The 17,701-nt window shown below is 41.5% G+C and overlaps 1 protein-coding gene across 3 annotated transcripts in view; it reads left to right on the top strand.

Annotated features, from left to right (window-relative positions):
• Positions 1–17,701, top strand: part of LOC119952451 (U2 snRNP-associated SURP motif-containing protein-like) — a 59,371-nt gene that overhangs the window by 20,339 nt on the left and 21,331 nt on the right. For all 3 annotated transcript variants that reach the window (XM_038776218.1, XM_038776219.1, XM_038776220.1), the window contains 9 exons: positions 1,162–1,205; positions 3,364–3,468; positions 3,562–3,628; positions 3,972–4,141; positions 7,865–8,027; positions 8,317–8,396; positions 8,487–8,574; positions 13,352–13,480; positions 15,661–15,826. In XM_038776218.1, the coding sequence (XP_038632146.1) occupies positions 1,162–1,205; positions 3,364–3,468; positions 3,562–3,628; positions 3,972–4,141; positions 7,865–8,027; positions 8,317–8,396; positions 8,487–8,574; positions 13,352–13,480; positions 15,661–15,826 (1,012 nt within the window). The remainder of the gene's footprint in view (positions 1–1,161; positions 1,206–3,363; positions 3,469–3,561; positions 3,629–3,971; positions 4,142–7,864; positions 8,028–8,316; positions 8,397–8,486; positions 8,575–13,351; positions 13,481–15,660; positions 15,827–17,701) is intronic.

A 17,701-nucleotide genomic window follows, 5' to 3' on the forward strand; every position in this document is an offset into this window, starting at 1 on the left:
TCGGAAAACGTGGTTATTAAAAAAATTGATTTTGATATGCAAATGGTAAGACGGAGACCTATCAGACATGCTCTGCGTTCTTTTAGTCCTTAATATTTGTTTCTCAAAATAGGGAGTTAGCCAACAGTTTGAAATTTAAATGATTATAACCTATTCATAACCATCTCCGATGCTAACTGAATGTCCAAACCACTTCTTTAAACATTCAAATTTTCTTTCTGTCAGAATTAAAGTCTGTATTTTTACTTATAAACTTTTACACTATGTGTAGAATTTAACTATATTCTAATATGTGTATTATACAGTGTAGATATCTGTTCGCAATCAGTAAAGTAAAGATGCATTCCCACCTGGAAGAGGCATGACGTTTTCTCAATTCCAGGCTTTTTGATTGATCCTTGGCTGTCTGTGGCACTATTAACCCAGTAACCGATTCAGCCAACTGTATCATGTACAGAGCTTCCAGAACCTGTTTTCAGTTCATTGTATCCCAATAATAGGTAGTCATAATCTTATACTATTGTTGCAGTGCACTTTATTTTTAAATTTTTTTTTTGCTTTGTTCTGGAGTGCAGACATGTTATTACTCACCTCCAAAGTCTTGAGATGTTGTAAAATAACAAGGTAACCTCAGTACTGCGGGATATTGTTAATAACGAGCTCGACAATATGCTGTTGCTTTAATCCAAGTTAAAACAGAACTTGTGCTTTAAATTAAGTTTTTTTTTTTTTTTTGCGATTTCACATTCTGGTTCCCACAACACCAGATTATTGTGTTTTGTGATACTCTACATACAACCATGTAGTAATACTTTAGGGTATTGCACCAAGACCCAGCAATCGCTGATTGAACCTAGTAGTACTCACTAGAGTAGTGAAGGTTACAGAACAATCAAGGAAGAGCAAACGTATTAAAATCCAGATGTATAGATTTTGTGTATTAGACCAAATGCCCTGGTGAGTAATCTGCTTTCAAGTATTTAGTGCTTAACCTCTGTTTTGTAGGTTTTTTTGTTTTCTGATTAAACACCAGCTAGGCATAGCATTAAAATACCAACTGTTGCTTTTGTTTTGTTCTTGATGCTGTATGTCCTGCAGTGTTTCACCAGCAAATACTCACATTCTTTATATTTTTACTATTTGATGTGACTTCATGTGCAGACTCTGTCCGAAGCCGTAGTCAAAGTGGTTATCCCAACAGAAAGGTACACTTTCAGTTCATTCTTACTACTACTGCTACTACGACTAAGCAGCCTATTTGCGACAAGACTTTTAGTAGACCAAAGGATTTTTTTCCACATGTGCTTACGTGCCTGAAAGGATGGGCCCCATTTCTGCGAGCAACCATATACTACTAGAAATATTCCATTAATTTATTATCTGAAGCTAGTTATCACTATTTAGTCCTAGAAGTGGCTTAAATAAACTGACCAATTATCTAGAGTTAACTGTTACATCTATATTGAAATAATTCGTAATCAGCTAGTTGTGGAGGATTTTGCAAACTAATTTTGGCAGAGATTTTTGTGCTTTATGAAAACATAGTTGAAGTGTTGACTTATACTTCGCTGTTGCTTAGTAATGAACTTGGTTGAGCTCATGCTGTGATGTCTTGCTCAGAGGAATGGGGACTCTTGGTACGTAATAGCTTAAAAATAACCCAAATAAATAGATTCGTGGATAGAGTGTGCCTTAGTCACAGCACAATGAATGGACCAGAGGAACAGGGGACTGAAGTGGCGACTTGCTGAAGCCTCAGGACGCTGAACTGAGTGGAGCCTGGTGCTGGTTTTCACTGTTCCGTACGAATGCCCAGGGCTTCGTGGGATAACAAGGATGCGCAACCACGGTTTGAGCCTGTTAGCTCTTCACTCTTTGGTAGCTTTTACTATTAGTAATCAACTCGGCCACATGAATTATGGACACTTGGTACTTTCAGGTAATACTTACACTACAAATAGCTTCTATACTTATGTATACCAGCTGCAATGGATTTGTGAACCCAGATTATAATTTTTTTGTTATATTCAGATATTGTTATTTTGTTACAAATTGTAAAAAAGCCTGTGGATACAGTATTAGGTTGTATTTTAAAGCTGCAATATATATCCATAAAACACCCAAGAACATCTAGTACACTCGTAGAATATTTTGGCATTACTGCATGTACCAGAATTAAAATGAAATCAAAGTTAGTGAAATTCAATTTCAGAGTATCCATCCATTGCCTCAATGTTCCTCGAAGCACATCATGTGTCTCATGAATTGTAACTGCTGTAAAATAAATTGGTGGTTACTGAAGTCAGTGCATTTAGCAGCCAGTATCGGAAAGGCTTGGCCAAGTTGAGGCGTCCAATGCACAAATGTTGCTTTTCACTTCCGTAATTCAACCTCTACAAACTAACTCAGTGCCAAGGAAATTCCGACTGTATATTGTGGCTTTAAATTGTTAAATATTGAACTATGAATTCTAATTTGGTATTGATATTTGTCATTATTCCTGAATTTTGTGCACAGTACCATTTCTGGGTTTTTTTTTCCGGTTTTGATATAAAGCAAAAATGAGTACAACTGTAGGAAAATGTACCATCCAAAACCTTGGTAATGTGCTGGAATGCTGGAAAAATAATTAGCTTTTACTTATCAGGAGGGGGGATTGGATGGTGCAGTGGGTTAGAACGAGACTGAATTTAAATCTGGTCAGTCTGACCTGTTTGCTAGTCGTAAGCAAGAGTTATTGAAATATGTTTGGGCAGTATCAATCCATTTCCCAGTGAGCTTGGGGCTAGCGCAGAAAACTGCCAATTTTACTGGAATTGAGAGGTGGAAAAAAAATATTAGTCTAATGGGGTGTTCTTTCGAGATTGGGGTTGAGACCCATCGTTGGAGCAGAGTAGAGGGAGCTTTACTCCACATCTAACTTTTCTTTTTGCCAGTTTTTGATGCTTGCTTTGGGTTCTTAAATTGGAAAAATGTTCCATACACCAACATCCTTCACACTGAAGAGTACAAAATTCACACACTTTTTTTTTAAGTTCAAACCTTTAAATGCAATTGCAAAATTATTGCCTGTAGTAGCTGATAGTAGTAAGTAATGCAGTAAAAATGTAGGTGGTTGTAGTCATGCAAGTTTTCTGTTGGATTGGAGATCTGCTTTATATATCTTGAAACACTGCACCAATTGCTTTGAGATTGTGGATTCACTGAGAAAGGGGACAGCATCAACTTCTCTTGTCTTATTTCTGTTGATTCAAATGCTGCAATGGCTTTCACTTTTGAAAGCACTTCCGTAATTTCTTACTATTTAAGATATATTTAACTGAGCATTTTTGAACAATGTTTAATTTTCTTTTGTTCTGTTAGGAACTTATTATGTCTCATTCATCGAATGATCGAATTTGTGGTGCGTGAGGGTCCAGTTTTTGAAGCTTTAATTATGAATCGAGAAATTAATAATCCCCAGTTCAGGTAAAAATTAATAACATACTGATTGTTTTGATCAACTTTCTTATTGATGTAGTAAAATGATGTGATGATTCTTCTCATCAACTCCTTTTCCAGATTCCTGTTTGAGAACAAGAACCCAGCACATATATACTACAGGTGGAAGCTGTTTTCTATTCTGCAGGTACATTAAAGTTACAAATATTTCAGTTAATTTTTTCCATTTAATAGCTTTTGTTTTGGTGTTGGTGTGCTTGTTTAACAATTGGTTAACTTAATTTCCTGTGTCTTAATCAGCTGAAGATGCTTCATTCAGTGAAAGCAGTACATTCTTACTGCTTATATGCTGCTTACTGTTTGTGTCCTACTGCTATATTTAAATATTAAACAGTCAACGCTGGAAGATAAATTATTTAATTTGCTCCATAATATCTTTAAGTACGGCACAATTACTTTATTGTTTGAGAAATCTAAAATAAGATATGGTTTTGTAATCCAAATTGTTTGTGCTATTTCTGTGCACTAAGGGTGACTCTCCGACTAAATGGCGAACAGAGGATTTCCGAATATTTAAATGTGGTTCAGTGTGGCATCCGCCACCTATGAACCCCTATTTGCATGGCATGCCAGAGGATGCCGAAATAGAAGTACCTGTTGAACAAGAGGAACCAGTGAAGAAGGGGCAACTGAAGGATGAGTGAGTGCTATTGTTTTTGTAAGCTGGTGAATATCTGACTCATTGCCTGCGGAATCTCTTAAGTAACTAGTATATAACAGCTGTAGGAATCTAAATAACTATTGTAATAACTTGAGGTGACTCGATGTGGCAAGCAATGAACTAAAGGTTTTGTTGACTACGAAGAACTATGTACGCGAACAGGTTTAACAGCACAAATATACACGTCCACTCCTAACAATGCCCTGTCTCCAACTGCTACACTCCAGCCCCGGATTCACGCACTCGTGCTCCAACTGTTCTGGCCTGGCCACGTGACCTGCGAAGGATCGCCCATCAAAGGTGTCAACCACACCCCCCAAACTCCTGAGACCACCTATGATGAAACACAGTGAATATGTAGGCAGACAAACAACAATATTAAAGAGACGAGACACCAGGGAAAACAGTTCATAACATCAGTATGTCTGGGACTACTGGACCCTTGTGGAACGCTGAAACTTTGGTTCTTCAACAGGCAATGATACATGTTCCCATGATGTAGCGGATGTGCTGACCACCTCTGGAACTAGGCCTTTGACGGCCCCTTCTTTCACCTTAACCACCAAAGCCAGAGGCTACCTTGACCCCACTGAGGGTGTAGAAATCTCTGGTTCAGTGCTGGTACATATGAGCTTGATGCAGGGCACACTTTCTGGTCTCTTAGAGTTGGCTGTACTCTCTTGCGTAAGTGGTCGACCTGCTTTTGTTCTTGACGGCCCTATGTCTTCCACCACACATGAGACTGGCCCTGTCTTCTCCACAACTCTCCCTGTCACCCAAGCAAATCCGCCACCAAAATTCCTTGCCAAAATGAGGTTGTGAACATTAAACGGTATGTCCCTTTTCTGAGAGTAATGATACCCTTTCTAAGAGAGTTACCTAGCCCCAACAAATTTGGGAACAATGTCTAAATGAGTACGCAGGTGTGACCCATCAGAAATTCTGCAGGTGTGGCCCCAGTGGTGGGATGAGGTCTGGTGTGTAACACAACCCACCAATGGCAATGGTCTGAGCCTGCTTCTTCATGGAACGTCTGCACGTCTCACTCTGCCAACCCATTTGAGGCAGGATGGCAGGGGGACGACCTAACATGAAGAATACCATGAGACTGACTAAATTAATTCGCCATGAATGCTGTTCCGTTGTCTGACAATCAACACTTCGGGAAAACCATGGATCGAGAAGGTCAGTCTCAGTAGATGAGCTGTGATGTATCTCAATGAGTTGAATGGATATCTACTCGAGTTATAAACATGTCCTCCAAAAAAGGCCCAGCAAAATATATGAAGCTACGACCATGGACTGCCTGGCCATTCCCAAGGATGCATGTTCGCTGTTGGCAGTAATGCTTGCTAGGTCTGACAATTCTCTCACTGCCCAACTATTTGTTCAATTTCTCTGTCAGTGCCAGGCCACCAGACATGGCTTCTGGCCAATGCTTTCATTCTGCTCTGGTCAAGATGGGCATCATGTAACTCTTGGACCAGTGGCTATCACCCCGGGGGTGATATGATAATAAGGGACCACCACAATAACACCCGGTCTTCGCAGGTTATCTAGCCCCTGCTTTGCAAATGGGGCCTCATTTGTTCTGCCTTGTCGAAGTGCCACCATGTCAGCATCACTTTCGTGACCATCGAGAGCAATGTGTCCTTATCTGTCCACGACTTAACGTCGACCGTTGAGACAGGGAGGGTGTTCAAAAAATGCAATGCCAATATTAACTCCTGTGAAATAAGCGGTGACGGTATGGTCTGTGGCAGTGGAGGTGGCTAAGTGCATCTGCATATGAGGTCTGTGTTCCTGGCCTTTGTTGGAGAGTGTATCTGTATGCTGCCAGTAGCAAGGCCCATCTCTACTCCCTGGCCAAGGCAATTGACTGCATGGCTTATCCGCCTGGCAATGCCCCAACAATGGCATGTGATCTGACATGATGGCGAAGTATCATCTGTAGGTGTACTGATGAAATTTAATCACAGCGTAAATGACTGCAAGCCTTTCTTTGTTGATTTGAGAGTACTTTTCTTATTGTCTGACAAGGTCCATGAAGGAAACGCATTGGCCTCTCCAATTGGCCCACCTGTCATTCAATAGACTAGAACTCTTCCAACTACACACAACGAGGCATCACAAGTGAATACTAAGGGGTTGCTCAGGTCATGTGCATGAGCAATGTTGATGACTATAAGGCCTGTTTGACTTGGGCAAACACTTCTTTCTGCTTGTCTCCCCACTTCCATCGTTGTTTTTTTAAAAGCTGGTGTAAAGGGGCCAGAATTATTGATACGTTCTGCAGGAATCACCCGTAGTAATTGACAGTTCCTGTAGGACCAGTTTTTTTCTTTTCATGGGATGTGGACATTGCAGGCAAGGCCAGCATTTGTTGCCCATCCCTAATTGCCCTCAAACTGAGTTGCATTTTAAGAGTCAACCACATTGCTGTGGATCTGGAGTCACATGTAGACCAGGTAAGGCTGGCAGATTTCTTTTCCTAAAGGACATTAGTGAACTAGATGGGTTTTTAACGACAATCAACAATGATTTCATGATCATCATTAGACTTTTAATTCCCGATACTTTATTGAATTCTCATTTCACTAGCTGCCATGGTGGGTTTCGAACAAGGGTTCCCAAATTATTACCCTGGGTGTCTGGATTACTAGTTCAGTGACAATACCACTATGCCACTGCCTCCCTTCCTGTCACATTCTTAGGTGCAGGCATTCCCTTAGTAGCTTTCGCCATGTCATAAAGGGGATGCAATCCCTTTTCATCCACTTTGAACCTAAGATACGTCACCTCATCAGCTTGAAACATACATTTCTCGCGTTTTAAACATATGCCAGCTGACGAAACGCCAAATGGCAATCTAAGAGTGTACTGATGTGACCTCTTGTGGGTATTTATTGTAATTAACTTTCTGGAGTCGTCTTCCAGTTCCAGCTGTTGATAAACATGACTTGGATCTAGCTTAGTATATTTGAGATCCCCACTAACTTTGCGTAGCGGTCCCCCTTTGGAATGGGAGAATGATCCAGCTGAGCTCCACTGTTTACCGTTAGTTTGTATTGCCTGCAGATCCTCACAGTGTTGTCCAGTTTCAGAACGAGAACGATGGGTGTGACCCATTCGGATAACTGCACTGGCTTGATAACGCCTGTCTTCCAACTTCGTCGTTTCCACCTCTACTTTCTGGTGTAACGCATATGGCACTGGCTGAGCTCGGGAAAAGCTAGCTGTCGCCTTGGGGTTTAGATAAATCTTAGCTTTAACCCCTTTTATCCAACCAGTTCTCTATGGAATGCCTCCTAATTTTTACATCGAAGCTCTTGAATATTTCCAGCCAGTTCAGTTTCATTTCTTTGAACCAGTTCCGTCCCGCGAGTCAGGGCCTCTGTCCTTCAGTCACTATGATGGTAGCTGAGCTGACTGGTTCCTATAAGATGCAAGCAAGGATGTTGTCCCCACTATTTTTGATGTCTCTCCCGTGTAAATCGCTCTTAAAGGTTGCAATCCCTTCTGACAGTGGCCGTGGCGCCAGTGTCAACCTCCATTTTCAGGGGACGGTCATTGATCATTAAGACAGTCACGTCAAGGACACGTCTGAGCATTATTTGTATTTTTTTGTTAAGTTTCATTTTGGGATGTAGATGTGTTAATGTCCAAGTTTAATATGTGACTAACTCACTGTAAAACTTTCAGGCAAAGAGATAAATTGGAGAATATCTTGAGAGGCTTGGCACCTCATCGAAATGATATAGGTGATGCTATGGTCTTCTGTTTGAATAATGCAGAGGCTGCAGAGGAAATAGTGGATTGCATTGCAGAATCACTGTCTATTTTACAAACTCCACTGCAGAAAAAGGTAAAGTTGCAGAAGGTAAAGTTGTGTGTACTCATGTTAAAGCATGTAAACATTTGGTCACTGTTTAGTGCTGATATCATCTAGCGTCAGTTGTATAACATGAAATCTTAACAAGTTTAATTGTGTTTCATGCTGTTGGTAAAGTCCTCCAGCAAGCTTAATATATAATTTTATGTATTGGGTTAATAATTTGGGACATTGCTCAAACACAACATTGAAGCTTGCACCTGTTATTTAATACCTGCTGCTTATGAGAGTCAAAAGCTGAGACCTATGCTTTACTTTTCAGATAGCGAGGCTATACTTGGTGTCTGACATTCTGTATAATTCCTGTGCTAAAGTAGCCAATGCATCTTATTATAGGAAATAGTAAGTCTCATCTTTTTTTGGTATAAATCTTTTGAACTTATGGAAAGGCATAGCTTGTGTAATTTGAAGGGTGCTTTATTTCTTTAACAGTTTTGAAACCAAGCTCCCTCAAATATTTACTGATATGCATGAGGCCCATAAAGTGATTCAAGCGAGACTTCAGGCAGAGCAGTTCAAGGTAAGTTTTTGCCACAAAGAGTTTATAGTTGAATGACAGTACAGGACGTTCTCTTTGTACAACACATTATCATTGCTATAATTTAAAATTTCAGTTTGCCGTAATTTAAATTTCGGGGAACACGATGTGTTCTTGGTTTGAAACTACCCTGAGAGTTGGTTAGCCTTGGATCTCAATTTCTACGGCAGACATGCTCAGCTACAACTGTTGGAATTCTATATACATTGGGTTTACCATGTATTGGAACAAAGAACAATACACAGAAACAGGCACATTCAGTCCTCCAAGCCTGTACCGGTCATGTTACCAACCTTTGCCAAAACCCTCAGCACTTCCTTGTGCCGTATTCCCTCTATACCCATCCTATCCATGTGTTTGTCCGTTAATGTATCTGTTTCCACAACCTTCACTGGCAACCCATTCCAGGCACTCATCGCACTTTGCGTAAATAAACCTGCATCACACATCTCCTCTAAACTTTGCCCCACGGATCTCAAACCTATGCCCCCTGGGAAAGAGTGCCTGCTCATCCACTCTATCCATGCCCCTCATAATCTTGTAGACCTCTAACAGGTCACCCCTCACAGCTCTTTCTAATGAGAACAGTCCGTGTCTATTCAGCCTCTCCACACAGCTAACACCCTCCAGACCAGACAACATCCTGGTAAACCTCCTCTGCACCCTCTCCAAAGCCTCCACATGTTTCTTGTAGTGTTGCGACCAGAATTGTGCACAATATTCCAGTGCGGCCTTACCAAGGTTCTATACCACTGTAACATGACTTGCCAGTTTTTATACTCGATGCCCCGTCCAATGAAGACAAGCATTCCGTATGCTTACTTGACTACCTTGTCCACTTGTGTTGCCACCTTCAAAGATGTGTGGGCATGCACCCACAGATCTCTATATTCCTAAGAGTTTTGCCATTTACGGTATATTTCTCCTCTGTTCGACCTACCAAAATGCATTAGCTCACGTTTGTCTGGATTAAACTCTATTTGCTATTTCTCTGCCCAAGTCTCCAACCTATCTATGTCCTGCTGTATCTTCTGACAATCCTCAACACTATCTGCCACTCCACCAAACTTGGTGTCATCCACTAACTTACTAATCAGACCAGCTACATTTTCCTCCACATTGTTTAAATGCACTACAAACAACAGAGGTCCAAGCACAGATCCCTGTGGAACACCACTAGTCACAACCTGTCATTCAGAAAAACACCATTCTCCTGCTACCCTTTGCCTTCTGTAACCCAGCTAGTTCTATAACCATCTTACCACCTCACCTCTGATCCCATGTGACTTCACCTTTTGTACCAGTCTGCCATGAGGCACCCTGTCAAAGACTTTACTGAAGTCCATGTAAACAACATCCACCACCCTCCCCTCATCAATCATCTTTGTCACCTCCTCAAAAAACTCGGATCATGTTAGTGAAGCACGACCTCCCCTTCACAAAAACATGCTGTCTATCGCTTATGAGTCCATTTGTTTCCAAATGGGTATAAATCCTGTCCCTGAGAATTCTCTCCAATAATTTACCTACTACAGATGTGAGGCTCACTGGCCTATAGTTTCCAGGATTATCCCTGCTACCTTTCTTAAAAAAATATTATATTGTTATATGACATGTTATTATATCACTGTTTCTTTGTTTTGCCTCTTTAATTGTTTTTGTCTCTGTACACACTTGATATACCTCCAATAAACAATCATTCAAAAAAATGAGGAGTAAGTTAAGTCCTCCTTTCCAGATTTCCTTTCACTGAGATTACTTGTCATGCAGTATAAAGGGCGCTATTACGTTACATAAAATCTAAGTCATTTTGCTATTTCGCCTATTTGAAATTCATTAGTGTGCGAACCTAATTTTCACCATACTGAAATCTAATTGCCAAATGGTTTATATATTCTTTTTATTCTTGCCACTCATCAAAGTTGGCGTTCATGGGGAATAGAGTGCTGTCCCACTGCTTGTATATATTTTCAGGATTGAGCACTTTCAGATTAGGAATAACACCTGCTGGATGCCAAATTTAAATTTCTCTAATTTACCTCACCCCAACTATAAAGATTATATTCTTGTCGCACCAGCATTTAATCTTTTTTCAAGTTTTCACATCAACATTGTTATCTTAAAAGCAACAATAGTGCGAAGGTGCAGCAACTTTGAGCTGTTAGAGCTGGAAGAAATTGACATTACTTCCAACCTTTGAAAATGTGAAAGAGGATTTTATCAACCCTCTGTTCACCAGTTTTAAGCTGCCTGTCCTCCTGACAACTTTGACTCCAGCTGTACCTGTAACCCATAAGTACCTGTAGTCCTCTGATAACTCACGAGATGCTCCCTTATAATCATATAGAATATACAGTGCAGAAGGAGGCCATTCGGCCCATCGAGTCTGCACCGGCTCTTGGAAAGAGCACCCTACCCAAGGTCAACATCCCCCTATCCCAATAACCTAGTAACCCCACCCAACACTAAGGGCAATTTTGGACACTAAGGGCAATTTATCATGGCCAATCCACCTAACCTGCACAACTTTGGACTGTGGGAGGAAACCGGAGCACCCGGAGGATACCCACGCACACACGGGGAGGATGTGCAGACTCCGCACAGACAGTGACCCAAGCCAGAATCGAACCGGGAACCCTGGAGCTGTGAAGCCATTGTGCTATCCACAATGCTACCGTGCATGAACCTGAGCAGTGAAAGTTAAGACGGTGTTTGAAAATGAGTGAAATCACAGATTAGCCTGTGTCATTCCAAGCACATGGAATTGACGACACTGAATAATAATAAATATGCTTCAATTAAGTAACTATGAAAAGCCCCTAGTCGCCACATTCCGGCACCTCTTTGTGGAGGCTGGTACGGGAATTGAACCCACGCTGCTGGCATTACAAGCCAGCTGTTTAGCCCACTATGCTAACCAGCCCCTGAAGAGAGACACTGAGCAGGAACCTTGATAAATTTCCTATTCTGGCGACACCAAAGCCCTTTGGAACATCCTATTACTTTCACCTTTGCTGTGATATACTAACTTTGCACAAACTGTGAATCAAAACTGACTAAGTTAGGTCTATATATTACAGTAACAAGCAGATTTTATTAACGGAACTATCTGATGAGCAGAGGCACCAAGCAACAATGTTGATTGTTTAGTTGGATTCAAGTCCAGGTTTGAGAAGAGGAATAACCGTGCATTAATTCTCTGTGCCAAATGCCCTATCCGTGCTACTTTAAAACATTGGCTTGTGTGGGATTTTAATTTAGCACAGTTGTTCAGTTTATGGAGCATTACACCGCCCTCCTCCCTCCAACCCCCCCCCCCCCCCCCCCCCCCAATTAATGTTCAATGTTATCCAGTTCTTGAAAGTGCATAATGAATAATGCCCATGAATTGTAGAACCCCTCAGTTCAAACTTAACCTTCTCAAGAGTCAAGAATTCCAACAGGTCCCCCGCCACGCCAGGGCACAGGATGGAGAGGTTGCGCTCTAACCCATTAGGATCCGCCTTCGGGTGATCGACGAAGCGAAGGCTACAATATCTGCCTCCGCACTCGTTTCCAACCCTGGCTTTGTCTGACACCCCAAATATGGCCTCCCGGGGGCCCCGGTTCAGTTTCACATGCACCACTTTAGAAATTACCCTAAAAACCTCCTTCCAGTAATCCTCTAGCTTTGGACAGGACCAAAACATATGAACGTTATTAGCTCCCCCCCCCCCCCCCCCCCCCCCCCCAACACCCCTGTAACGTTCTCACACATCATCTACTCCTTCAAAGAATCGGCTCATCCTCGCCCTTGTGAGGTGAGCTCTGTATACCACCTTCAGCTGTATCAGCCCCAACCTCGCGCATGAGATGGAGGCATTCACTGTCCGGAGCACCTCACACCAGAACCCCTCCTACGTATCCTCTCCCAACTCTTCCTCCCACTTTTCTTTGATCCCTTCCAGTGGTGCCTTCACCTCTTCCAAAATAGCTCCGTAAACCGCTGACACTACCGCCTTCTCCAGTCCCCCTGTCGTCAGCACATCCTCCAGCAATGTGGAGGCCGGCTCCTCTGGGAGGTTCTGTATCTCCTTTCTGGCAAAATCTCGAACCTGCATGTAGCTAAACATTTCCCCCTGCTCCAGCCCATACTTCGCTTCCAGCTCCTTCAATCCTGCAAACTGACCCCTAAGAAACAAATCTTTCAGTGTCTTAATCCCCTTCTCCTCCCATTTCTGAAAATTTCCCTTGACACTGCCCCCAACCCAAAGTGTTGCCGAAACTGCCTCCAAATTCTCAATGAAGCGATTATTACCGGACTCCTTGAGTACTTCTCCGGGGCTATTGGGAGTGGCACTGTTGCTAGTGCTTTCAATTCCGACCCCCTGCACAAACTCTCCTCCATTCTGACCAATGGGAATCAACCCTTCTTATCCAGCCCCGCACCTTCTCCACATTCAAGTTAATGGAGCATTTATGATACAGTTCTGGTTTTAACAGCCTATGGTGCTTTGTTTCTTTTGATAAGAAATAGCAAAAGTTTTTTTTCTTGCTACATTTCTAATATTCCTTTAAGTTAGTTTACTTATAATTGTGCACTGAAGGTCTGTGTCATATGCTATTTATTGGGACATCTGGCACTTTATAGCACTTATCTGTATTTCTGTACAGATAAGCTGTAACTTGTACATTAATATAATGTTTGACATAAACTGATCTCACTTATGTCCCATAACAGTTTAAAACAATAGTTATGCTTTACTTTGTTTCTGTTTAGCAAAGGATAATGACATGCTTTAGAGCATGGGAAGACTGGGCTGTGTATCCGGAACCATTCCTCATTAGGTTGCAGAATATATTCCTTGGACTAATGAAACTGGACGATGATTTATCAGAAAGACCTGTAGTATGTACTTAAATTATCTTTTCAATGCTAGTAGACAGCTAATCAAACTCTTTCATTTCTTGGCTTTACTCTTTGAATTTGCTTTCTCAGTCTGTAGATGTTATTTACTGTCGTAAGCAATGATTCTTGAGGTAAACTTTAGTTAGTGATACTTGATGGTTGTGGAACAGCAGCTGCACCCAATATCCCCGGAACACAAGGCAACACATGATCTTCAGCTAGCTCAGCACTAAATGGGAAATTCCTTTTTGTAAGTGTTTGTAAAGTAAGGTGGTGAAAGCTTATTTGGCTTTGTTACTGTTTCTTCTGCGATGGAAAAAGCTTGGCACGATTGTTAGTAAATGAAAATACTAGAGGCGCAGTGGTTAGCACTGCTGCTTACTGCGCTGAGGACCTGGGTTCGATCCCGGCTCTGGGTCACTGACTGTGTGGAGTTTGCACATTCTCCCCATGTCTGCGTGGGTTTCACCCCCACAACCCAAAGATGTGCGGGTTAAGTGGATTGGCCATGCTAAATTGCCCCTTAATTGGAAAAAAATTATAATTGGGTACACTAAATTTATAAAATAATAAAAAAAGAAAATACTGAAAAACTAACCAAAATGGTTGTTTGGAGCATAAAGTAAACTTACGGAAACTGCTATTTGACTCACTGAAGCTCGTGTTATGTACTGTCCTACGATGAAATCATTTGTTTTTGCAACATGTCAGCATTTTTACCTCCATTTTTTTCATGGTGGTTGAATAAAAAAAGCTTTTCCTGATCCCTGCTGTCACAAATGTAATTTTAATTCATGTCCTTCGGTTCTATTTGTTGGTTTTATGGTGCAGTTTTCAAGTAATAGAGCCTTGAATTTGATGTGCAATTGTCACAACCGTTCACACTTTCTCTGTAGTACTTCATTATATAATCATTCATAACACTGCCACCTTGTTAGTGGTCACGGGCCTTAACATACCCTGTTAGGCTACCCTTTTCGCTACTTCTAAGCCCCACCATCCAGCTCTCATTACTCCTGGATCCCTAACACACCACTCTCATTCTTGCCAAATGATGAAACTCCAATTCCACTGTTACTCTGTCAGATTGATTGATCAGATAATCTCACATACAGCAAACCCTTCCCCAGTACTTACTAAGCCCTGCCATCATCGACCCCATGATTCTGCACCAAGACTAACATCCTAGCAGCACACACTCTGGCACCCTACCGCCACCATTGTATTCCTAGACACTAGACAGCATGGGAGCACAGTAGGTAGCACTGTTGCTTCACAGTTGCAGGTTCGATTCCCGGCTTGGGTCACTGTCTGTGAAGTGTCTACACGTTCTCCCCGTGCCTGCATGGGTTTCCTCCGGACGCTCCGGTTTCCTCCCACAAGTCCCGAAAGATGGGCTGTTAGGTAATTTGGACATTCTGAATTCTCCCTCCGTGTACCCGAACAGGTGCTGGAATGTGGCGACTAGGGGCTCTTCACAGTAACCATTGCAGTGTTAACATAAGCCTACTTGTGACAATAAAGACGAATACTACTAGGATCCCTCACTCTCAACATTTCTGTGTTGCTGCTAATCCCAAAAGCCTCCCCTACAGTTAACTAGTAGAGCCATTAGCTAGTCTCCTAACATTACTAAACTGCATTAACCCACTACGTGCCTGTAAATTTTAACCAACTAGGAACTATTCTCTCTATCAGATCCTAATCCTGAGCTTCTAAATAAAGCTAATGCACAAAACTCATTGAATAAATGCACCTGAAATAGTTAAAGCCAATGTAATTTCAACTGGAAAATATTATTAAATATCCCATTGCATTTTAATATAAACACCATTTCACTTTTGCTGAATAGTCTACAATAGACTCAGACAAGCTAGAAAGAAGTTCCACCCCAGTATCGGAAACCTTTGATAAGCAGAGATATAAAGTCTCCTGTTCCTCCAAAGCCAATCATATCTCTGATCTCAAATTACACAATATATTGCATCCTAAAATATTATTTTCTGTTTGAAATTTACCTAATTTGCATTTGAATAAATCAGTCATTTCCACCACCTCCCTAGTTCACTTAAACTAACATATCCGCTGACTTAGATGTAAGCACCCAGGATATTTGTGTGATTTGTCAGTATTAAATTTTAATGAACTTCTCCGTGTTCCTGTAATGTGTATTTATTCAGGTGACTGACGATGTAGATGGTACACCGATTGACAGTGACCAGGTTGCTCCATTGGATGATGTCGATGGATTACCAATTGATGGAATCCCACTAGACGGCGCACCATTAGATGATATTGATGGAATTCCATTGAAATTGGTTGAGGATGACCTTGATGGAATGCCAAGTAAGCACATTAACAATATTGGCAAAGGTGATTTACAGTGGTAAGAGACTGGCAATTACAGATTTATTTTTGAGGGTAGGGGAGGTAACCTTTTTTTACACAATGTTGGAAACATTTAAATTTAAGATTAAAGTAAGCACATTAACAATAGTGACAAAGATGATTTACAATGGTAAGAGACTGGCAATTGCAGATTTAGGTCGCGATTCTCCTGCCACGTTGTGCTCTCACTTGAACGCAACGTGGCCGGAGAATGCCGGGAAAGGCTTGCAGCGAGTCTCCTGACAGGCTCAGCACCTCCCGGGATTATCCAAAGTCCCGCGAGTCGACGGAGCCGGAACCCCACCCCAAGTGGGCGGGACCGAACGCCGTTCACAGATGTACGTCGTAAACTTGAGTACGACCCACCCGCACAGGATCCACAAGCCTTCCCAGGGAGGCTATATATGGGCGGCGATCAGTGATACTCCACACAAACGTGGACCAGGCGGAACGGCACCCGTACGGGTGTCCCGGTAGTGTCCATGTATGTGGGGGGTGGCATTGCCCATGGGTGGGGAGTGTGGGGACCCTCGAGCTCAGTTAGAGATCAGGACACCCTTTCAAAATGACAGCCCGATTTCTGAGCTCAGCTCCCTAGTGCTAAAAAAAATTCGAAGTGTGGACTAAACCGGTGAGAAACCCCAGCCAGGGCCCAGAAAAGTGACTAAGTGTCATTGAAGAGCAGTGGGGAACTCAGTGAAAAACCCCACACAAATTAACTTAAAGGTTTTTTGGAAGAATTATGCATTTAATTTTGATGGTAGGCGTGGTAACTTTTTTTTACCATGGTTGGAAACATTTAAAATTAAAGTATTTTTTCAAAACCAAGTGATCTATTATACTGAAAATCTATTGTTTGTTTTAAGGTAACTTCTTGCATATGTGAACTAAGCAATATTTATAATCAGTGAGTCAGTATTAGGCAAGGAATGTTTCTGAGGTATGTTAGTACTGAAATTTTAAGATTTTTCAGGTTTTGTGTGATGATGTGTGAAGCTTATTAGGAATTTTCTCACTCTTTTGTTTACCTTTTAAGGAAAACCGCTAATTTATTTTCAATTCTTTTATGCATAGCCAAGTTCAAATAGAAACTAAACCTGTGCACAGTTTTGACGTATTCAGGGATATTTGCTGTCCTCTGTTATCGGTCATCTTCATAAAGGAGTTGAGTAATATTTGGAGTTTCAGTCCTGTGGAGCCCACCTTATATTCTAGCTCATCTACTGTCATTCTAAATTAGAGGAGCATATGTATTCTCATTCAGAAGTTTATTTCATCTCTGGTTGCTTTCACAAAATAAACTTCTTGTATTCATACAGCACCTTTCTCAGTCATCTCAATTGACTAAAGTATTTTAATTAGTTTTCAAGTGTCGTCACTGTTGCCATGTAGGAAGCATCACAGCTTATATATACACATATATCAGCTGGATACATCATTGCTATCTGTGGAACAATACGATTGTTCCACAGATAGCAATGATGTATCCACCAGATGATCGGCCATCAGGCAAGTGCCAATAAGGACAAAGAACTTGCATTTATATAACACCCTTCAAAACCACAGGACACCCCAAAGTGTTTGAAAGCAATTGAAGTACTGTTCTTGTAACATATGAAACATGGCAACCAATATGCACACAGCAAGTTCCCACAAACAGCAATATGATATTGACCAGGTAAACTATTTTTGCGATGGTCAATGAGGGATACATTTTGATTAGGATACTGAAATAACTCCCCTGCTTGTCTTCACAATAATGCCATGGGATCTTTTACGTCGTTTTGAGAGGACAGATGCAATCTCATCTGAAAGAAGGTATCTCCATCCATG

This window comes from Scyliorhinus canicula, chromosome 17, assembly GCF_902713615.1.
Source record: "Scyliorhinus canicula chromosome 17, sScyCan1.1, whole genome shotgun sequence".
Classification (NCBI taxonomy): Eukaryota; Metazoa; Chordata; class Chondrichthyes; order Carcharhiniformes; family Scyliorhinidae; genus Scyliorhinus; species Scyliorhinus canicula.